Source organism: Eretmochelys imbricata, chromosome 2 (genome assembly GCF_965152235.1).
Source record: "Eretmochelys imbricata isolate rEreImb1 chromosome 2, rEreImb1.hap1, whole genome shotgun sequence".
Classification (NCBI taxonomy): Eukaryota; Metazoa; Chordata; order Testudines; family Cheloniidae; genus Eretmochelys; species Eretmochelys imbricata.
In genome coordinates, this window is record NC_135573.1 from 66,158,773 (window position 1) to 66,182,208 (window position 23,436).

At 42.1% G+C, this 23,436-nt stretch overlaps 1 protein-coding gene across 7 annotated transcripts in view; it reads left to right on the forward strand.

Moving 5' to 3' along the window:
* Positions 1 to 22,179, forward strand: part of NSMAF (neutral sphingomyelinase activation associated factor) — a 56,347-nt gene extending 34,168 nt beyond the window's left edge. For 3 of the 7 annotated variants that reach the window (XM_077810231.1, XM_077810232.1, XM_077810236.1), the window contains 14 exons: positions 924 to 1,044; positions 1,439 to 1,570; positions 3,215 to 3,257; positions 3,712 to 3,875; positions 7,764 to 7,872; positions 8,432 to 8,490; positions 12,663 to 12,730; positions 14,271 to 14,338; positions 14,599 to 14,722; positions 16,440 to 16,523; positions 17,664 to 17,814; positions 18,246 to 18,348; positions 19,180 to 19,289; positions 21,789 to 22,179. In XM_077810231.1, coding sequence (XP_077666357.1) covers positions 924 to 1,044; positions 1,439 to 1,570; positions 3,215 to 3,257; positions 3,712 to 3,875; positions 7,764 to 7,872; positions 8,432 to 8,490; positions 12,663 to 12,730; positions 14,271 to 14,338; positions 14,599 to 14,722; positions 16,440 to 16,523; positions 17,664 to 17,814; positions 18,246 to 18,348; positions 19,180 to 19,289; positions 21,789 to 21,883 — 1,431 coding nt within the window. In that variant the 3' untranslated portion in view covers positions 21,884 to 22,179. Of the gene's footprint in view, positions 1 to 923; positions 1,045 to 1,438; positions 1,571 to 3,214; positions 3,258 to 3,711; positions 3,876 to 7,763; positions 7,873 to 8,431; positions 8,491 to 12,662; positions 12,731 to 14,270; positions 14,339 to 14,598; positions 14,723 to 16,439; positions 16,524 to 17,663; positions 17,815 to 18,245; positions 18,349 to 19,179; positions 19,290 to 21,788 lie in introns of those variants that run through there. The other 4 variants (XM_077810233.1, XR_013345148.1, XM_077810234.1 and 1 more) reach the window with 4 other exon arrangements.
* The last annotated feature ends 1,257 nt before the right edge of the window (positions 22,180 to 23,436 follow it).

Sequence of the window (23,436 nt, forward strand, 5' to 3'; positions counted from 1 at the left end):
CACATTACCTGAGTGCTCTGTCCTCCTTTTTTCCAGTTCAAAATTTTTAAATTTCTGTTGTTTGCTTCTTATGGAGGTGAAAACTGCCTTGCTATGCCTGGTTTGAGCTTGGCACTGAAGATAGGTTTAAATTCCTTCTCTTAATGTTCACATGGCTTCTGGTGGGCTGCTTTCCTTTTTTTTCCCCCCTATTTTGATCGGATCATTGGTTGGAGATTTTAAGTGAAGATCATGAGATTATTCTACCAAGTTCTTTTCCTCACTAAATGTAATTGGGACTTGGTTTTTATAGTGCAGCCCATTTTGAGGGTTTAGAATTATAGTGCATCTTTTTTTGATACCTTCTGTTTTTAAGCATCATAGAAATATTGCATTTGAGGAGTCTTAAAAGCCTTCTCGTTGTCCTTAATGTCTTTTAAAAAACTAAAGGAAATCTGTCAGGTAGATGTTTGGAGCTGGTAAATCATGCTTCACTGACATCAGAGAAGCTTGAATTGAGAAAGGAGGCTTTTCTTAACATTGCAGTCCAGTTTTCCACTACAGAATTAGGAGTGGTTAATTATATCTGATCTTAAACAACTGGCTTACCTGAAATGCTTTAGAACCTTGGCCTGATATGTTTGAGTCAGAATTCTATTTGCTATTTTCAGAGCTTTAAAATTGAATCTATACAAGACTTAGCTTTTTATCTACCTTTAAGATGCTTTGGGGGCTTTCCAAAATGTTGACAAGTTTGTAATACTGTAATGTTACAAAAAGAAAAGGAGTACTTGTGGCACCTTAGAGACTAACCAATTTAATACTCCATGTGTTTTTAGCAGTGTTGTTTCAGCATATGTATTGATGTATTTAATTTAAAATTATAAAAAATAAAGGAAATCCTGAAATGTTTTTCTTCCCTCCCTCTTCCATCCTCGCACTAGCTGATTCCAGAATTCTATGAAAACGATTCCAGTTTTCTAGTAAATAGTCTGAAGCTGGACCTAGGGAAAAGGCAGGGTGGAAAGATGGTTGAACATGTAGAACTTCCTCCTTGGGCATTAGGTAATGGCACTCTGAATGCTTTTACTAAACTCAATACTGCACACAGTTTACCTTCATTGTTTTCAGACTCTTGGAATCCTTTGTCTTCCCCTTCCCTCCCTCAGTTTTATTTTTATCTTCTGTTCTGTTTGCTGTTACAAAAACTTAAATAACAATAAGTGCAGCTATTGGAGAGGAATAATCTAAAGTGGCTATTAATAAATGAAGATCATATTCTTATATGAATGTATAAATCAAATACTTTTTTCAAAATGTTACTAAATTGCTGAAGTAGTGTTATTTTAATAAATCTAGAAGGTTTCTCATTGGAATGTCTGTGGGGGTGAGAGAGAGGAGAGTTCAGACACATTTAACTGTGGTAGATTTCTGCACTGATTAAACTTTCTCTTGTTAGATCCTGATGACTTTCTTCAGAAGTGCCAAAATGCCTTAGAAAGCCAGTATGTGTCAGAACATCTCCATGAATGGATTGACTTAGTATTTGGCTACAAGCAGAAGGGAAGTGAAGCCATTGCAGCCCACAATGGTAAATTGTAAAATTCTCTAAAGAATCACTTTTTTGACATCCTAGCTAAACTCGGATGGAAAACGTAACTAGCAAGGTTTCCATGCTGCCCTGCGTTCTTTTGAACCTGCATCATGCCTGTGCTTGATCCTTCAGTAATTGAGAAAATTGCCAATCCTTTTCCACTGAAAATAGTGACTCCTCTTCTAAAACTTATTCCCTTTCTTGTAATGTCTGTCTTCCCGGAATACAGTATATAAATGAGAAATGTTTGATTATGTATTGTGTGTAGCTGTTGCACTTAAAATGACAGTCAAGGGAGACCGACAATATTTTTGTCATTTCTCAAGTCAATGATAATGGCAATTTGGTGCTGAAATAGTCTCTTGTGTCGTTTAAAATGGGGCTGGCACACAAACCATTTGTGTATTCCACATTTCTGCCCAAAAGTTGCAGCATGAAACTTCAGGTTCATGTGGATAACATTGGTTTCCAAGAAGAAAGTGAGAGGGAAGGGAAAGGATAAATAGGTTGCTGGGCTTCTCTCTGTGTGCCACTCTAGCGACAATAAGTCTTTGACTCACTTACGATGGTTCCTCTTTTTTTAAAAAATTTTTTGTGATCTTTATTTTGAGTCTTATTGCTCTGTCTTTGCTGTAATTAGCCCAGAATATTAAGACATTGTAAATACTGAAAGAAAAGTAATACATTCTTTTTTGAGTGACTGAAAACTGTTTTGCAGCATCAAAAGCAGTTCTTTCATGATGAAGTTCTCTGAATTAAACTATTGAAAGTCTGCTACATCAGAAATCTGGTGTCTCGTTTAGTTGGGTTTTTAATACATTTACTAACTTCTCAGTGAGGAAACATAGCATTTTGCCAAACCAAGTGGATTTCAGAAAGAGCGGGGGAGTGGATAAAACACCTTTATCTGTTCTAAGCATCTTCCCCCACCACACACATTCTTGAGTTTCCTTTATAACCACCTCTAAGCCAAACAGCCATGTAGTCAGTTCTCTCCAGTCTTGTTACATAGCTTCAATTTAGATGTAGCTGAATGTAAGGCACATGTAGCTTAGTTGTACTAAGCTAAGTTTTATGTCTCTGAATTACATTCAATGTTTATCTTCCTGGGGAGCAAGAGATTGAGATCTGAAATCTATCCTAGACCTATTAGTAATTGAGTCCTTCAGAGATCTAATGAGGAAGCAATAATTGTGGGGGGGGAGGGGGTGTGTTAATACTGAACTAACCCTAAATCACCAAGCCTCTCAGCTTATCACTTAATCACAGTTTACAAAATTCTCACTTTCTTACAGATATGGGATTAGTCCACTGTGATGATGGGCTCTTATAATGATGTAATAAGATCACTGTTGTGTATCCAGTTACTGAGAGTCTTTGAAATCACAGAAAACATCCTAGTGAAATGCACAGTCAGGAAAAGTTGTGTCTGAAACTGTTTTTTCCTCTTTGGCCTAGCTCATACTTTTTCTGTTTGGCTTGAAACAAACTATAACTTGCAATAGGTGTGAGGTGGGTGGAATTGCCTAGATGTGTAGCACAGTTAAATATTTATGTGGTTTACAGCTCATGTGTGAGTTGAAAAAAATAAGGCATGTTTATCTACATTGTGCAAATGACTCTCTTTCCCGCTTCTTTCAGTGTTTCATCCATTAACTTATGAAGGTGGAGTGGATTTGAACAGGTAATTAATGCTTATAAGCAATGTTTGGTAGAGGCACGTATTAAATTTCTCTTTATCCCATAGAGTTCCCTGTTAACTATCTAAGTGCTCCCAACAATTGAGGTAGCCATTCTGTTTTGGACTCCAGAAGACACTGACCACCAATCTTACCATTGTAACAAAGGTTGTATTGAAGGACTAAGTTCTCAAATGTCTGTGCAGTCTGAGATTTCAGTTACACTGATACAAATTGCTATATTTGCAGAGTAGCATGCATGCAATTATTGCTTTTGTACACACAATCATGGTTATGTGCTTGCATTGCAATTCTCCGACAACAACTGTGTAACAGGTCAGTTGTGTATGCCTTTACTGTGACTGTATTTTACAGCAATAACTGCACACATGTGCCTACATTTTCAGAAACAATCTTTCTGTCTTAAAATATTTCACTGAACACTTCGCTTTTCTTAAGTATTATGGACCCCAATGAGAAAGTAGCTCTGTTGACGCAAATCTTGGAGTTTGGACAGACACCGAAACAGTTGTTTACAACTCCTCATCCCCGGAGGATAATACCGAAGTTCAAAAGTTTGTCTCGAACATCGAATCACAATGTTTCCATAGCTGAATCTCCAGGTAAACGTGTAAAAGAATGGTAATTATTTTTTGTATTGTTACCTGAAAACATAACTGACTTGACCTTATTTCTGGGAGGGTTGTATTTTTTTTGTTTCAGAGGTTCATATGTTATATAACTTGCTTGGCTGCTTTCCCTGTAAGTCATGGAGAAATAACTACCCGAACCAAAGGCTCTGACAGAAAACAGACTTTTGCCTGGCAACTCTTTTTTTATTCTGTTTTAAACAATCAGAAACGGAAGCATTGTCTTGTTGAGCTCTGATTATTCAGTTTGCCTCTTAAAATTGTTTCAAGGGTTTAAATGAACATCAGACTTTACTTCTATCATCGATATACAGGCCTATAAATATACAAGTCAATAACTCCTGCAGTTAATATGCAAATTACAGCACTCAGTTTTTCTATTCTATGTGGTGGTGACTTTACCAAAAAAAAAAAAGTGAATTCTGTGACCTGTGAAGTACCAGATCGACAACAGTGGCAATCAAATTAGTATGTCCACAGCATAGGTACGGGATGCCCACTGGCAGTGCAAGCTCCACACAGTGTCCCACTAATGTACTTTTAATTCTGTCCTGGAAGGATCACCTCTAGGGTGAGAGGGTAATTCAGTTCCTATGTCCACTCAATCATTTAGCCACCACTGAAATGGCCAACAAGGGTGCCAGGCAAGATGGTGGCTCTTGTGATGTGGACAGGGGGCCACTTAGAATTGGACTAAAATGTGAGACCACATATATGCTTAAATCGGTCTCTGTACCAGATGACTGTAGGGTAGCTAATGTAGTGCTGAATTTTTAAAAAGGCTCCAAAGGGGATCTTGGCAATTACAGGCTGCAAGTCTAACTTCCGTACCAGGCCAGCTGGCTGAAACTCTGATAATTCTGCTTGTTACTAGACATTTAGATAAACGCGATATGTTGGGAAAGAGTCAACGTAGCTTTTGTAAAGGGAAATAGCGCCTCCGCAATCTATTGGAATTCTTTGAGGGGGATCAACAAGCATGTGGGCAAGTCATTACAGTGTACTTGAACTTTCAGAAAGTCTTTGACAAGGTCCCACTCCAAAGGCTCTTAAACAAAGTAAACACTCCTGGGATAAGAGAAAAGATCCTCTCATGAATGACTAACTGCTTAAAAGATAAGAAACAAAGGGTAGGAATTAATTATCAGTTTTAACAATGGAGAGATGTAAATAGTGGGGTCCTCCAAGAATCTGTACCAGGACCAGTGCTGCTCAACGTATTCATAAATGGAGGGGTGAACAGTGAGGTGGCAAAATTTGCTGATGATAAAAAATTAATCCCAATAGTTAAGTGATTGCGAAGCTGACTGCGAAGAGTTTCATGGGGATCTCACAAAACTGGGTGACTGGGCAACAAAATGACTGGCAAAATACGTTGTAATGCACATGGGAAAAAATATTCTCAACTGTACATACAAATGATGAAGTCTAAATTATGAAGTCCAAGAGATCTTGAAGTCACTATGGATAGTTTTCTGAAAACATCCATTCAATATGCAGCAACAGTCAAAAAAGCTAACAATGCTAAGAACCATTAGGAAAGGGTGGATTAGATAATAAAACAAAAGATATGATAATGCCACTATATAAACCTATGGTATGCCTGTTTCCTGGGGTTATCTGAACCCAAAAAAATGGTAACTAGTCTGTGTTTTCTAGGCAGTTTCAGGACATAAATCACTAGGGACATAGCTCGTCTGTCTGATAAATGATTGGTGTACACACAAGTGCTTTCAACCAAAAATCCTTGTTTTTATTGAGTCCAAAGCACACATCTAAAATAACAATAGTCTTGAGCATCCCCAATATAGTTACCCAAATAGACTGAGATTGTGTCAAGTGGTCAGCAGTACATTTCCAGTGGCCAGCTTTTCTCCTAGCCGCGGGGGAGTTGTATGTCAGTCTCTTAGCTCATCAAAATCCTCTCCAAAACTTCTCCAAATTGCACACCCTAACTAATCTCTTTTATAGGTTGCTCAAAACAAAGCACATAACTCATAGTAACCCCTAATGGGCAAATAATTTCCATAGCAACAGCCAGAAAAAAAAAATCTTATTAGCAAAGCAACTCCCACACCCAGATCCAAGGTCAGCTATCCACACTCCCTCCCCATCTCATGAGTCTGTCATTTTGTCTCCTTGTCAGCAACAATGAAGCTGTACCGCTGTTTTGTCTGCTCCGGCAAAGGCCAAATTATTCCTGACTGTGTGGTGGTCTCACTTCCAAATAATGATGGCTGAGTACACAAAATGGCTGCGGTTATGTTAATTACAGTTTGTCATAACATGCCCACACCTTGAATACCACATGCAGTTCTGGTCATCCCATCTCAAAAAGGCTGTATTAGAATTGGAATGCAAGGTGCAATTCCAAGATGCAGAGAAGGTGTTGGAATTATTAATGTTTATGAAGGGTATTAGCATGACACTAATTTAACCATAAATTCCTTTATTAAATTCAAAGGTCACATGGTATTTATACAATTGCTCTGAACATGCCTATAAAGTCTAACTAATAAGCAATTTGCTACACGTACAGTAACAAAACATTTATAGGCATTTGCTCCAGATACTTACAAACGGGCTAAATGCATCCATATTGGTTGGTTCCAAAGTGGTCAGGCAGGTATTAGCAATGAAGCTTTTAAGAGTTTTCTTTCTATACCTTTTAACAAACAAATGATGTCCTTTCCAATTACTGACTTCAGCTAAAGACCAATTTAGGACAAATCCCCCTTATTTGCAGTCTTAGGAGATGGTAAATTTTATCTGGATTTTCTCCCCAAGGTCTTTCCTCCCTATCTCTTCCCCTCCTTGCTGATCAACATTTTTTCTTTTGCATCTGGTTCACATCGGCCCTCATTTTTTAAATAAGACTGGTGCGTGGGTCGTATTGGCTCATCTAAAACTGATTCTGCTTCCCGCAGTTCCCATTGGCCGGGAACAGTGAACCGCGGCCACTGGAAGTTGTGAGTGGCTGTACCTGCGGACGCTCAGGTAAACAAAGCGTCTCGTGGCCCGCCCTGAACAAGCTGTGAACCAAGTTTGGGAACCCCGGCGGCTGAAGCAACTGGCATTGACCACTATCAGAAGAAAGGATACTGGGGCTATATGGACCATTGATCTGGCCCAGTATGGTCATTATGTTCTTATACTCTGTCAGCCAATAACTATGCTTTTGACCATCATCTTAGATTTATACCATTTTCTTCATTCCCCTATTGGGTGGTCTTTAACTTTGAAGTAAAGGAGTGACAATACAGGTTGCTGTTTTAAGTAGAATATCTCTTCCAAATGACTCTCCTAGAATTAATTCTAAAATTATGTTGGATGGTTTGTCAAAATAAGATTCTATTAAAAAAATTCTAGAAATTTAAACATTTCTAAATCGTGATATGTATTCTCACGGCTTGGCAATTCTTACTGACTTGGTGGTATTCTTGGTAGCAGTTGCCGCTTAGTTAGCTCATTTAATTTCTTTAAACCCCCATAACCTTTGAAAAACATAAGCCATAATTTTAAACCTACAACTTTTCATGCATTTAAGAGTCAAATTCTGTACATAAAAGTGGCAGCCAGTCATAACAGAAGAACATATACTGTCTAAAAACTTCTGATCCATTTAGATTTCTGGCTATTTATGTTCTTGAACTTCTGTTAATAAATATTGTGGGATAGTTAATGACAATCTGTCATAAATTCTCTCCTCTCTATAATAGAACTGAAATGATAGAGATGCCTTTTTGTATCATTTAATGTATTCATATTTGGTATAACTTCAACTCATTTGTTATCTGAAGTCTTATCTTTTTTTAATTTTCAATTTATGACTTCTCATTTTATGGTCGTATTTTATTTTAGTTTCTCCAAGTGAAGAATCTTTTGAAGATTTGACAGAAGAAAGTATAACGCTTGCATGGAACAACATTGCCAAACTAAAGTTAGATGAACAACATAAAATTCATAAAGAGTAAGTCTTTCTTTTTAGTGTCCTCGTCTGTGGTATAATTATTTCAAAATCTATTAATCTCCTGTAGTCATCTTGATAGTTATTGGATCACATGTTTATCTGGATGCATTATGTGAAGGAAAGCTTCAAGAAGGTGCATTCCTTCATGAGATTATCTGGTTGTTTGGCAGTGAAAAATGAGTTGTATACTAGGAATGGGCCTGATATCTTAACAGTCATCTTATTATTGGCTGACCCAGTAGAGGCTAAATGACTTAAGTGGGTATGGGCCAATTTAGGCTTTCACCACCTTAGGCAGGTCCTTTTTGGTTCGGGTTGAAGCATGCTGGCAGAACAATGTGGGGGGAACTGGTACTGCTCCTTCTAGTTCTTTGGCAAGGTCTGTTTTGTCTGTAGAATTGTGATGCACTCTACAACAATCATCTTAATTTGTTTGTGTCTAAATTAACCCTTGTGAAGATCAAATACTGAATTGCAGCTGTAAAAAAGTCACTGTATAGTATGATTGTTGAATGAAATACCCTTTGAATTCACTTCCAAATTTATTTGCCTTGAATAGGGAAATTACTGGAATAGCAGTCTCTTGCAATGGATCTTCAGTTTTCACTACATCTCAAGGTGGGTATTCTCGTACAAGTGTCTCCTTGTAAGACACTGTGATGCAAACATTGCATCACTGTGTTATAATGTCTTGGCTTAATGAAGTTTCATGAACCATCAAAAATTCACACCACTCAAAGTATAGCTTTTGGATGGGATTTGCAAAAGTGCTTAGCATTGGCCTCGCTCTGCTGTTCTTGAATTCATGCAAGTAACTTCACTAAAAACAGAGTTAGGCCAATACAGTGATTTTGAAAATCCCATCCTTAGTTTGTTTCTTTGACTTTTTCAATAAAGTAATCCACTTTTTGACCTCTAGACAGGCTTTAATGACCTGTCGAATGCAAAAATCTGTTTCAGCCTGTACTCTGGAGCCACCATCAGCGTTTCCATTATGTGTCTGTTTCTCTCAAAAAAACATGTGAATAGATACAGGCTTAAAAAACTTCAACAATAGTCTAATGTGGTGTGAAGGCTTCTTATCTGAATGAGTTTGGGATAGTCAGGTTATCCAGCTCATGCCAAATAAACGTTGTTAAAACTGTGCGCCACATTACAATGTATATTCTGCCATATATTTAACATACTTAAAACCGCTATAAAACCAATTTTAGGTCACTTTTTATATACATAGTTGTCATGCTGTTGAAGTTGCATCTTGAAAATTTGCAGGTGCCAAGTAACTGAGAAAAACTGATGATGCTGGTAACTTCTCTTTTCTAATGTTACAAAGTTCTTTAGTTAATTAGCTGTTTAGTTAGTTTAATTAGTCAGTGAGCCCGGGCCAGGGCATGTCCAGGGGTTTAAGTCTTGCGGCTCTTGTAGGTGTTCTATGCCAAGTAGTGACCCGCACACAGACTGTTTGCGCTGCTTGGGAGAAACCCATATCAGTGAAAGGTGCAAGATTTGCAAGTGATTTAAGCCTTGAACCAAAAGAGAAAGGGATATTAGGCTCCGGGCCATCCTGAGGGAGTTGGTGCTGACCCTGACCCCGGCACGCCGCTCTGAACTGGTACCTGGCACTGCAGCATCGGTACGTGGTGACCCTCTGGTGCCATCGACCAGTCGGCACCATTTCCCATCCAGGAGGCACGCCAAGAGGGCCAGGAAGACTTCCTCTTTGCAGCGGCACCGAGGGAAGTCTGAGACAGAGGCTAGGCCCATGTCGGGCAGTCCTTGATCCCCACCGGGCCCCAGGCCTCTGAGTCACTTTGAGAGTGACTTCTCTTCAGAACAGTTCTCTCTGGATGTCAGGATGCCGTCCACGCCTGAAGCCCTCCAGGTGGCCCGGGACGTTTATGCTGGTGCCTGGAGTGCCGCCGATGTCAGCTCCGTGCTTCAGAGGCAAGCCACCACTGGGATCTTTGCAGTCGCCTCCAGCCTGGTACCGGTCTTGGTCGAGGGAACGTTCCCAACGCCGATCACCACCCACCAATCGCTCGGGGCAGAGTCCAGGTGGATCACCCTCAACGCAGACCAAACTGTCTGGCTGGATTCCGTCCGGATGGGACTCGCGGCACCGCTCGTCCTCAAGGAGCAAATGTCGGCGGGACCGCAGCGGGCGTCGCCATCAGTCCTTGTCTTGGAGAGGGTACCGCAGTCAATCACAGCATGGTCGTTGACACTGTACTTGCTCGGTCTCCCGCTCCAAGTCTCCGCCAAGACATCACAGCCCCAGGCATTGATAGCCGGCGTTTCGCTATCGCAGGTCTGCCCGTCGAGGCCGTTTGCGAAGCAGCTGTTACCGCCGGTACCGGTCCTCCATGTTGAGATCACGGTCTCGTGGCCATCATAGATCCCGGCACCGCTGCTCCTCCTGGTCTAGAGACAGCAGCAGATCTTATGCCAGTCTGGTCTCCATTGATAGCCGTCCTTCGATGGGGCAGGCCAGCCAACCTGAACAGCCGGCCCCGCCACTGCCACAGCAGGTGCAGTGGCTCCGAGTATCGTGGCCAGCCCAATGGTAGCAGTGAGCATCGTGGCTTCCGGCGCAGCCCCCGGTGGGAGCTTGCTCGGTGGCCGGAGTTTCGGAGGCACCGTCGGCCTCCTTCTGTAGACCCCCAAGAAAGGAGGCGGTGGGACGTGTGTCTGCGGCACCATACCTGGAGACCGACCATGTGGTGGACCCTCCGGTGCTGGCCAACACCCAAAGCACCGCACTGGCCTCTTCGCCCTGCCCAGAGGAGGCGATTGTGGCCCCGCCCACCTCCATCCTGCAGGAGGACTTCAGGGCCCACCAAGAACTCTTAAAGAGGGTGGCAGCAAGCCTCCACTTCCAGGCAGAGGAGATGGAGGAGCCCTCAGACTCCCTGTTTAACGTGTTTTCCCCATCGGCACCGGTTAGGGTGGCCTTGCCTCTCCATGAAGGGATGGCTGAGATTTCAAATGCCCTGTGGCAAACACCGGCCTCATTGGCCCTCATCTCTAAAAAGGTGGAACGCAAGTACTTCGTACCTGCTATGGGGCATGAATTCTTGTATACCCACCTGGCGCCCAACTCCCTGGTGGTCGAGTCGGTCAACCGCAGGGAACAGCAGGGTCAGCCAGCCCCGACCCCAAACAACAAAGACTCTCGGAGACTGGACTCTTTTGGAAGGAAAGTTTATTAATGTTCGAGCTTCCACTTATGAGTGGCAAACCATCAGGCTCTCCTGGGCCAGTACGAATTCAATCTGTGGGGCTCCCTGCCCAAGTTTGAGGACTCCCTCCAGGAGCGTGATAGGAAGGAGTTCAAGGCGCCAGTGGAAGAAGGGGCAGCGGCCGCTAAGGCATCCCTGCAGGCAGCCTCGGATGCTGCAGACATGGCCGCATGATCAGTGGCCTCCACGGTGTCCATGGGACAGGCTCCTGCTCTCTGGGCTGTCCAACAAGGCACAGTCTTCCAGGCAGGATCTCTCGTTTGACAGGAAAGGTCTGTTTGCGGAGGAAACGGATACGAGGCTGCATGGCATGAAAGACTCCCGCACAACCCTCCACACTCTGGGCCTCTATGTCCCAGCTCCAGTAAAACCTAATTTCAAGCTGCAGCAGACTCCCACCCAGGCCGCCCTCGCGAAGTACGAGGCCGCCCATTAAAAGGAGCGGGACTATAAGAGACGCCCTCAGAGGCAGTCTTGGCCCCTAGGTCCTCCAAGGGCAAGCAGGCGGGGAAAAGGCGTTTTTGACGGGACGCTCGGGGGCACTCCACCAGCCCTCATCAGGAATCCACCCCCAATAAAGCTCCCCTTCTCCAACTGGTTGGGTGCTTTCCTCCCAGAATGGTCGCGGCTAACCTTGGACCAATGGGTCCTCAACACCATCTCCCAGAGTTACACCCTCCAGTTTACTTCCTCCTTGCCCAACCACCCCCCCGCCTCCATCCCCCTTGGGGGACCCCTCGCACGAAGCTCTAGCAGGAGGTGGGGTGGCTCCTAGGTCTAGGAGCGATAGGGGCGGTGCCCGAGGAGTTTGTGGGCAAGGGGTATTACTCCCATTATTTCCTTATCCCGAAGGCCAAAGCGGGGCTCAGGCCCATCCTGGGCCTCCAAGATCTGAACCAGTACATAGTGAAGCTCAAGTTCTGCATGGTCTCCCTGACCTCCATCATCCCTTCCCTGGATCCCAGGGATTGGTATGCTTCCCTCGATCTACAGGATATGTATTTCCACATCTACATATTCCAGGGGCACAGGTGCTTCCTCTGTTTCATGGTGGGACAGAACCGTTACCAATTCACGGTCCTCCTGTTTGGTCTGTTCACTGGCCCCAGGGTGTTTACAAAATGCATGTAGATGGTAGTAGCCTACCTCAGACGGCGGGGGGGGTCCAGATATTTCCCTATCTGGATGATATCAGTGATGAACAACAAATCAGAATGTTTAAAGATTACACCTTCAGCATACCTCCGTTATCTTGGGTTACCTTTGAATATAAAACACTAGGACTGCCTTTCCCTTCAACTCCCTGTTCTCCTTCCTCATTCACTTCTTCAGAGTTAAGAAAGAAAAATGCTCGGTAGCTTCTGTATTTAACAGTATCTTACAATGTGCCTCTTATAGTGACTTTTTAGAAGTGATGTATGCATCCCTTGCCTGTTGTTAGAATTAAATATTTCAATATTCACACAGGAGCAAAAATTATTAGTTTAGGTGAGAGTATTGCAGTACAGTCCTGTTCTGTCTTCATAATTACCTTCCTAATGTTTGCATTAGATTCAACCTTGAAGATGTTTTCTAAAGAATCAAAAACACTCCAAAGAAGTATATCCTTTTCAAACATGGTGAGTAGTTGTCATCATTAAGGGAAGTCTTCCTGAAAGCTACCCACAGAAAGATGTCCCTTGTCAGCAGTATAGCAATGAAATGCCAGATTTGCCTTTGTTTCCTTCTCTCTCCAGCCTTCTGCATTTTCTCTTGCATGAGTAATTTACCGATGTGGGGTGAGGTTCAGTACTGTGCCTCCAAAGAACCATAGCACAGCTCGCACCCTCCTAGGTTTGGGCTGCTTTGAGGCCCAGAGTAAACCTGGTGATGTAATTGAGACCGTCCAGGGGTCTGCCTATATTACATAAATTCATCACTGATTGTCTAAGGCCAGCTATGCTGCCCCGAATCTCTGCAGCACTACATGCTCTCTCATGCCCCTGACATGTCCCCTGGACCAGGGCTTGTAAGGGGATCCTTGGAAGAATATCTTTTGTCTATCTTCCTCAGTTCTGTGCCAGGAGAGTTATCCTCCAGAGAGAGCTGAGTCTTTTAGAGCCTCTTTACACAGCTCCTGTCATTTTAGTTAACATAAAGGGTCTGGAGCAAGGGTGAGAATCTCACCTGTGGCATTGACTAGGCTGCTGCTAATTCTGGCTGTGACTGCTGTTTTCTTTTCTTTAGTACTTTTTTCCTAATCCTTGGCCAAGGAGCCAGTTTCTCTCATTAATGGGCCTTGTCTACACTGACATTTCTCTTAGTCTCCTACAAGTGCGGTGCAGCTACATTGCAGAAATGGTGAAACCCCAGTAGAGACTTGTAGCTGCCTTTCTGCCACTGTTACACCTAACCCTGCTTTGGGCAGGTGTAGCACGCAAGGCAACAAAAACACCAGCAACAGAACTACACAAATTCTCCCGCTGTTGCTGGTAGTGCTGCTGGTTGTATAACTGCAGCAAATTTCAATAGACAAGCTAGTGTAGACAAAGGCCTTAGCACTAACAGCACTGTCTTTCCTTAAATTGATAGATATTCTTTGCTTGTTCAGAGCTAACAGGGCTGCCTTTTTACTTATGCACTGCAGAGAGAATACCCTTTCACAATCAGAAAAATATAATCTTCCATGCACCCCTTTTCATAAAAATATCGTTCTCTGACTAGTAGTTATCATGAGATGGTTCTTTGGCAGTGTAAATATAGAACAAAAGCTTCCTTTTACTTCGGTGGTTTTAGGTGTGTTCAGTATTTGCTATGTCTCAAGTGGATAGGTAGCTGCAAAATTGAAAAGCTTGTTCATGCGAATAGGATGAAGCAACGCACTGTATTCTTGAAGCATGAACTAAGATTTACTGTATCCTCTATAGCATACTGGAGGGAGTTGGAACTCGTATGCAAAGCTGGTAACTCTCTTATGTTGACCATAGTGAATCCACCATCCTTTAAGGCAGTAAGAGTTCATCTCGGTCACCATCTTTTTTTTTTTTTTTTTTTTTTGAGAACATGAAATGTATAGGATGTAGATACTGTTTGGTTTTTTCCCAAATACGTGCTAATGCACTTTAATTGACTTCTATGCTATCTGGCACTAAATTGAACACTGCTCTGTTTTCCTTATAGGCCTTGTCATCTTGTTTAATCTTACCGGGAGATACCACTGTCATAAGTTCTTCGTGGGACAATCATATGTGTGTATTTATTTTGTGGATTATATTTAATCATACCGTTTTTAGGTAACTGTGCTTTATGAAACTTCTTTTGAGAACATGGAAGTAAGTCGCTGTCGGGAAGCATTTACTCTTTTTCTATATTTTTTTTTTTTTTTTTTGGCCAATTTCTATCTGTTATTTAGAAATTATAGAAGCTAAATTATTTTAACTTATTTAAAACCTATAAAAGTTTGCTCTCTAAAGCTGTACTTTCATAACTAATACTTTTTTCCTGATAGCTATTTTTATTCAGTCGCATTTGGAAGACGGCAAGACACCTTAATGGGACATGATGATGCCGTCAGCAAGATCTGCTGGCATGATAATCGCTTGTATTCTGCATCTTGGGACTCCACTGTAAAGGTTTGTATGTCAGCCACTTTACTATTTATACTCATGGTTTTCATTAAGGTGATAGTGGAATACTCCAGAGTTCGTGATAGTAGCTTTCCTGTTGCTAACAAAGATTGCTGTAATTGTGTCTTTATGTCCTTATAATTAAGGCTGCAAGTTTGTCACGGAAATCATGGATTCTGTGACTTTCCATGACTTCTGCAGCGGCTGGCCCTGGGGCTGTCCAAGCTGCTCGGGTGGCCCCTGGGCCAGCTGCACCGGCCACTGCTAGGGAAGTCTTGGGTCACTGTCTCCTCCCCCCAGCAGCAGCAGGAGTTTGGGAGGGGTGCTGGGGGTTGGGGTACAGGAGAGAGTGAGGGCTTATCTCACTCTGGGAAGTGCTTACCTTGGGGGGGCTCCCTGGAAGTGGCAACATCCCTCTGCTCCTAGAGGGTGGCACAGCCAGGGTGCTCTGTGTGCTGCCTCCACCTGCAGGCACCGCCTCCTCAGCTCCCATTGGCCGCGGTTCCCGGCCAAAGGGAGCGGAGGGGGCAGCGTGCAGAGCTGTATGGCCGCACCTCTGCCTAGGAGCTGAGGGATGTCGCCGCTTCCAGAAAGGCATGGAGCCACCAACCCTCCCCCCTCTTTTCCCTTCTCCCCTGAACCCTCCACCTCCCCCCCCCCACCAACCGGGATCCCAGGCCGCCCTCCCTCCCATGGCACCTCTGGGCCGCCCCTTTCCCCAAGAGTTAGTTAGGGGTCTATAGTACAAGTCACGGAGAGGTCACGGGCCGTGAATTTTTGTTTACTGCCCGTGACTTTTATTAAAAATACCCATGATTAAAACGTAGCCTTATTTGTAATAGCCCAGTGGTTTTCAACCTTTTTTCATTTGTGGACCCCTAAAAAATTTCAAATGGAGGTGTCTTTGGAAATCTTAGACATATTCCACAGGTTGAAAATCACTATTCTATGTTAATGACAAATTTTGCGGACCCCTTAGACATAGTCTACAAACCCTCAGGGGTCCCACAGGTTGAAAACCACTGTAAAAACCACTGTACCTTAAATCCACTCAAAGGTAATGCAGTACTTAAGTGGAATATCTTGCAATGATGCTAGTGCTCTATGATCTGCATTGACTATCTATTGGGCTTTGAGTAGAAATTAATGTGTTGGCTTTGTCTTATGACCATTAAATGTGATAAGATCTGCCTAATTAAAATATCACCTCTCCCTGTCTAATACTGTCATAGTTAGAATCGGAGTCCTCCCCCCAAACATTTGTTTTAAGAGGGGGAGCATTTGGAATTTTGAAACTTGTCACTGCCCTTAAGGGCATTCTGCAAAGTCTGTCTGTTTGTTTGGTGGATTGTTTTATCATGTTTTCTTGCTCAGTGGGTAGAGGATGCTTCTGTTTGGTTCAGTGGAATATGCTGCTGCTGCTGCTACTGACTGTTTTTAATTGTTATAGACTAAGTTCTTTGTGATTTGTGAAGAGAGCTTAGAGCAGGCAGGTTTAATGTTTAAACCAAAACAAGTAAAAGGAAGAATAATTCTGAACTTAAAAGCAAGGAGGAAGTTTCTTGAACTGACCTTTGTACAGTTGAACTGACCTTAGTACAGCTTTTAGTTAGCATAAACAACTTAAACCTTGCAGTGACAGAGCTAGGTAATTAAAAGAAAAGTTAACATGACCTAGTTGTCCTAATGCTTGTTTAAATAAACTGCAATGTTGGTATTCTAGGTGTGGCACTGTGTTCCTGCAGAGGTTCTGGGCACCAAAAGACATCAATTTGAATTGCTTGCTGAGTTAGAACATGATGTTAGTGTGAGTATGGAAATGTACACATATATAACTTCTAATCAATCAAAGACTACAGTCTGGAGTTACTTGACAATATCTCAATTAAGCTTTTAAAAGATCTGGCATAAACCAACAAAAGTGAAAATTCTGAATTAAGACTACCATTCATCAAAGGCTGTCAGTTGCTAGATATTGCAAGAATGCCAAGACTAGGATGGACTAGAATAGTCTAAGGGGAAAGTGAAAGCTAACTCCAAATATTTTTCTCTTTTCTTAAAAGAATTGGTTCAAGTGTCCACTTCTGGAGAGTGGAAAGGTTGTATAAACAAATGGGTTTTCTTATTATTGGTCTGGCACTACTTGTAGTGTGTGCAAAGGGTTCATGGGCTCTTTCAATAAATCAGAATAAATTTGTCTGAAGTATTTGCATCCTCATGCCTTCTACACAAATACCAAATTTGGCTGTTTAGCGTTTTTAGGTAAAAGTCTGACTTGTTTTCCATGTTGTGTACTTTCCTATGATCTATGTTATCATAAACACCACTGTGAATATCTAAATACATGGTACGTGTTTGGCTCAAACATACAATTAAAAATAAATATGGGCAGATACTGGAATATAAATGTACACAAATCCGTTAACTTCTAACATCATTCCTGCAGAGTATTTAGAACACTTGTATTGAAATTTCTTAAACCTCTCAGTGGATTTATTTATAGATCACAAGGAGGCAACAATGCCTGGTAAAATTTACCAACAGCATCCAAGGATATCAAAAACAGATGGGTTGGGCAAAGCGCAGGCTAGTGGTTTTTTAGGCCTGTTTGCTATGGTTAAACATTTCTTTGACTGATTACAGCCTACATTTCTAATTAGTTATCTTCTCTTGGATAAGATCTTAAATGTCAATTCAAATGTCTGATTCTGCAAGGAAAAAGAACGCTTATAAATCTGCTTAAGACTCCATTTCCTGCTCGCATATAGTTGGCAAGGATTTTACATTTTGAAAAAAAGTAGGGATTTTATATAAAAATATGTAATCAACTGATGTCATAAAATTGGATACTTATGGAAGACAGGCTTGTTTGTGAACACTCAAAGGTCTATCAAGAATGCCCATGCGAGAGCTGAGTAAAGGAATAATGTGGTACTTAATTGTCTAGGTAAATACTATCAACCTAAATGCTGCAAATGCAATGCTGGTGTCCGGAACCAAAGAAGGCACTGTTAGTATTTGGGATGTTACTACTGCCACTATGTTGCACCAACTTTCATGTCATTCAGGGACCGTGTATGATGCTGCTTTTAGTCCTGGTATGTTGTGTTTAAGTCTCTTCTAATATGCAGGTATTGAGAGAGATGAGAATTGCTAGAGGAATCTCTGTCTTTATATAGCTCTACTGTACAGTGATATCTAGATTTGTAACGTAATTGTAGAGTTTTAGATCTTCAGTTATACTCAGAGTTATACACAAATCTCCAGTCTCCAGGTTTTATCAGTGCTTTACCATACTTGATGTTAGAATACTTTTCTGGGCTAGTTATAAATTGCTTCAGTTTTTTTGCTTGAAGATTTACTTACTCCTCATTATCTGAGATGTGACTGAAATAACTGCTTTTAATTAAAGCATGTTTTCTGACCTACCTAACTAATGTGCAGTATTAGTCATCATTCCTTCCTTTGACCACTGGAAATATTAGATATGCAGTACTGTACATGTTTAATACATTTAATTTTTGTATAGACAGCAGACATCTGCTCAGCACGGGAGAAGATGGCTGTTTTAAAGTAATAGATGTGCAAACTGGAATGCTCATTTCTTCTATGGCCTCAGAGCAGCCTCAAAGGTAATGCTGAGGAAAAGCTCTGTGTGAAGCGCAACCCCTTCTAGCTACAGTGGCTGTATGGATAATTGATAGTTATGTCTCTGAATTATAGTGGGGGCAGGAAGTGGACATTGGTGTTTGCATCAAATGCCCAAAGGGAATGTGGAAATGACACAAATATGAAACACTTCTAAGGTATATGTCATCTAGGAGAAATGGGGTCATCTTAACAAGAGATGCATGTATCAACAGATGGAAGTGCAAAGGTTGGGATTCTGTGTGCATTGTCTGCTGCCGCCACAGTTTCTCAATTTGGCTGCTAAAGCTAGGCACTTCTATAAATGACCAGCCTGTCAGATGTGCTAAGCAGCTGCAGTTTTCACTGAAATTAGTGAGAGCTGACACTGAAAATTGCTACAATTAATAGATGCAAGTTTGTGTGTAGTTCAGCAGCTGTAAAGCATCTTGGATTCAAAACTTGTTAGTTTGCAGTATACCAAAAACTATAGAAGTGTCAGCCTTGGTATCTTACGCTGAAGAAAGTATCAATTTTAACTTGAGGGGGCTCTTTCCCACCTCTCTCTACTCAGACTGATCTAGTGTTTCAGAGTATAGAACAATACGATTTGTGCTTTAAACTATCAACAGCCAGTTTTCTTCATTTTTAAAACTTTCCCTTTACCCTTGCACCTAACTCTCATTGCTTAATTCATAGTGCAGCATTGGCCTCAGTACTAAGTAGAACAGTTTCTTTTATGCATAGGTGATGGACTAAACTAACAGGTAGAAGAGTCTTAAATAATGCCGCCACTTAATGCAAGTGGGATAAAAGATTGCTGAATTATTTTGCAGATGTTTCAAATGGGATGGACATACTGTTTTATCAGGAAGCCAGTCTGGAGAATTATTGGTTTGGGACCTTCTTGCAGGAAAAGTTATTGAAAGAATCAAAGGACATACAGGTGTGTGTGGAGTACTGTGTAATCGCCTCGGGCCAGATCCACAAAGGAACTTAGGTGCCTAAACCCCAGTTTTAGGGGCCTACGTCCCAGATTTAGGCTCCCCTGTGGTGCCACCTACTCCTGTGGCATCTAAACTCACTCAACCCCTAAATTTTTGCTGTAAATGTTCCCTCAACAACTATGTTTCTGCCTCTGCACATGCAGACTGCTGCCTCCCTCTAGGTATCTGGACACCTATCTCCTGTCTAGGCCCCAGCACCATCCGCAAATGGGGGGAAGATAGGTGCTACTCTGCCTATCTTGTCTGCAGAGCCTGATCTGGTAGACATGCTCAGAGCAGCCTAACTACACACACAGCAACCAGAGTGTGGCAGGGAGGAGGACTCTCTCTTTTAACCTTCAGCACAATGGCTAGGGTACTCCCCAGGACGGTGGGAGACCCAGGCGAGTCTCTCCTATTGAATCTGTTCCACTTTAATTCAATGTTTGAATAATTAAATATGAATTGGGCCAGAGGGAGTGAAGTCATGTCTACACTATGGCCGCTACAGTGACACGGTTACAGTGTTGTAGCTCTGTAGTGTAGATACTTCCTACCGCAGCAGAAGGGGTTTTTCCTTCATTATTGATGATCCACTTCTCTGAGCAGCAGAATGCTATGCCGGGGGTTCGGTTGGCTTAACTATAGCGCTAAGGGGGTGTGAATTTTTCACACCCTTGAGTGATGTAACTAGGTGAATCTAAATTTTAAGAATAGACCAGGTCTCAGGGTGACTATATAGTCCACTGGCCTCAGCGCTCAACTGAGCGGGGGGAACCCCCTCTTCGAATCTCTTCCCTCATCAGGCAGAGGGGGAATTGGTCTGATCTTCTGCATCTGAGGCGAGTGCTCTAATCGTTGAGCTAGTGGTTATAAGGGAGGTCCTCCTCCTTCTCTTGTTTTGTGTGGAATGAGACAGGCACCTAACTTATTGCTGCAAAAAGGGGCTTAGGCACCTAAGCTGCCTGACTTCAGGAGAGGGGTTTCTGGCTGTGGGTTATAGGCAGAGAAAGGCACCTTGCTCCATGAGAAGGGGGGGACTGAGGATACACCCCTCTTATTGGCATCTCCCCTTGGCTGGCTTGCACAGCTCCTCACCTAGCGCGCTGGCTTTTGTGGAACCCCTTCTCTCTCTCTCTCTCCCCACGTTGTGTACTGTGAGCCCAGGCACCTAATTCAGGCTTTGTGGACCCCATTGTTCCAGTGATTTTCTAGGCACCTAAAAGTTAAGCATTGCAACACCCTACATACCTTTGTGAATCTGAGTCCCAGTTCTGTGCAAGGTTCCTTTTTCCAGAGGAGCACTGTACTCTGACATGGGTCACAGAACAGTTACAATTTCTGACACCATCGCCAGTTTAGGTGAACTGGAATTTCGAATCAAATGACAGTTGGATCAGATGCTAAATTTAAGACCATAGAAAGTCTCCCATTGGCTTTAGTGGAAGATGAAAAGGACCCTTCATCTCCCTTTATAATGCTGCTGGCCCACAAATAATGGATGATCTGCCCCTTGGTGACCTGACGGGAAGAAGAAAGAAAAGATTAACAGGAGAAATGTTGATTTCTACTGATTTGGATGTTGCAGTGATACTGATGAAAACAGGCTGCTCTAATAGCATGCAAGGCCTAGTATACTCCAGCTATGGCAAAATACCCAGGTTTCGGCAGCAGATGTGAAATTTTGGGAAAGTCAGAGTTTGTATTTTCCACATTTAATAAAACCTGATTTTGAAAAAATCTGTCCAAAGTCCATATATTTATTTTGATGTCAAATTCAGTTTTACAGTCAGCACACTTTAAGGTTTCAGTGTGTTAGTCTGACCCAAACCTGTTTCAGAGCATCTAAAGGCTTGAAGATAATACTATCTAGCATCAGTTTGCTTGTAAGGTTTCCCTTGCTCTTATGAGGGCTGGAAACAGCAGTGTAATAAAAGCTTACTTGTGGAATTCAGCTCTGCATGGAGGGGTGGAATCTCAGCAAACACACAGTTTCTGGCCATATGCTCCCACTGAAGTGTATTGTAGGATTGTGTAGGATGCCAACTCTGATTTTAACATGTGAGAAAAGGGTCAAGTGGCAGGGGCTAAGAATGCTGTGAAGGGTCCTCTGAAAGTTGGGCTAAAGGAAAACTCTTGTAGCCTTTGGCCAGTTGACTAGAGTGGAAATGGCTGTGGCTAAATTGACTCATCCAGTTCAAAAGACTGCTAAGGATATGCAGTGTGCTAGAGTTAAGTATACATACTGTAAATGAGATCACTGGTCCTCACTGAGCATGCTCAAGCAAGAGAAATTTTAAGGCTGTGCTGTTAAATGCTATTAATTTGATCAAAACTACCCATCAAATACCTCCTGCAAACTTGTTTTTAAAATAGTACTCTTCTGATTTGTTCACACGTCTCCGCTATTCCCACTGTGTTTGTATCTAACACGAAATTCAATTCCCTGTTTTTCTCAGGTGCTGTAACATGCATGTGGATGAATGAGCAATGCAGCAGTATTCTCACAGGAGGGGAAGATAAACAAATCATGTTCTGGAAACTGCAATATTAAGTGCCTTTTCCCTACAGATACTTAAATGAACTCAACATATTTTAAACCAAACTTCATAAAGGAACTTACCCATGTGCAATGATGGCTGCTGAAGGTCAACCAAAAAAAGAAAGCTTGGTTTATCTAAAACTTTCTAGCTTATGGTGACTTCATTTAAAGCTCTTGTACTGTAATTTCCATACTGTAATATTTTTGTTTGTATTTCATTAAGGCTGTCATATTGTCTCAACTTAAATGCTTGTCTTCATTTGAGATGAGACTTATTTTTCTGTAATTAAAGAGATTTTAACTTGCAATCACTGTGTGATCTACTTGAACTGCATCAAATAGGGTAGCGTATGTTTAAATCAATAAAGCAAGCCTCTCTTATTTCCGCAAGGACCACGTTCATATCATCTTTTTTTTTAATTGGAAGCTTCTAAGCAAAAGCCTTTTCATAAACCTCTGCTCTCTACAAATTTATTAGAAGGAAACATGATCTTCCCTTAGCCCTACCACTCTAAAGAGTCTTTCTCATCTATCACACCTGCCTGCTTCCTAGTATAGTAGAACCTCCAATTTCTTGTGTTGAACAGGGGCTAAAGGAGGAATCTTTACTCATGAACAAAGTGTTTCTATACCTGAGGCAGCTGTTATACTTTAATCACCTACAGGACAGCTGCAGGTGCTCCCACTTTGTGCAGGAGAAACATTTCTTCTGCTCCAAGGGAGCAGAATTGGGGGTTGTGAGAAAGGTTACTTACCAATAACTTGTTCTTCCAGCTGCCTTTGTATATTCACACTGGTGCCTCTTGGTGTTGAGCTGCAGAGTCACCATAGGGGTGGACATGTGCATTCAAATGCAATGGTGATTTCAGCACCTTACTCCTACATGTGTCCTCCCAAACTCGAGTTCTGATTTTTTTTGTACAACGCAGAGGGGAAGATGCAAGTAATGTGATGGCAGAAGGGACTGAGAACAGTAACCTCATCTTATTTTAGGCCCCTGTGTACCCTCAGCAGGGGGAGATTAGTGATGGACAGTGAATGAGGAGTTCTGTAGATGAATGTGGACTAGCACTGCTCTCCCAACTGGGCATGAATGTGAAGTCTGATTAATAGTGCTTGCTGATTGTATGGCTGGTGCTGCTCTGTGAATAGGAATGTGCCTGCAAAAAGCCCCAGATGCTGCAGCAGCTCTGGCAGGAGTGCATTTTAATCCCAGGAGCATTGTGGTTGTAGCTAAACTGTCACCTCACTGTATACATCTTTGTATCCTTCCAAGGAGTGTCAAGTTAGAGCTGAACCCTAGGTTACCAATTGATTCCCTTTGTTCCACTGGCAGAATCTAGTAAGGGGCACCATGATTAAAACTTGGAAAAATATTTTGCCCAAAACTTTTCCAGTAAAAAATACAGATTGTTAAATTGAAAATTTTGCCAAATTGTTGTGGGTTTTTTTTCTGAGGGACCTTTTTTTAAAAAAAAGAAATTGAAGGGTTTTGACACTTTGGAAATGCTTCCATTTTTTAATGTTAAATGCTCAAAATTGAAACTTTTTTTTAATTGTTTTGG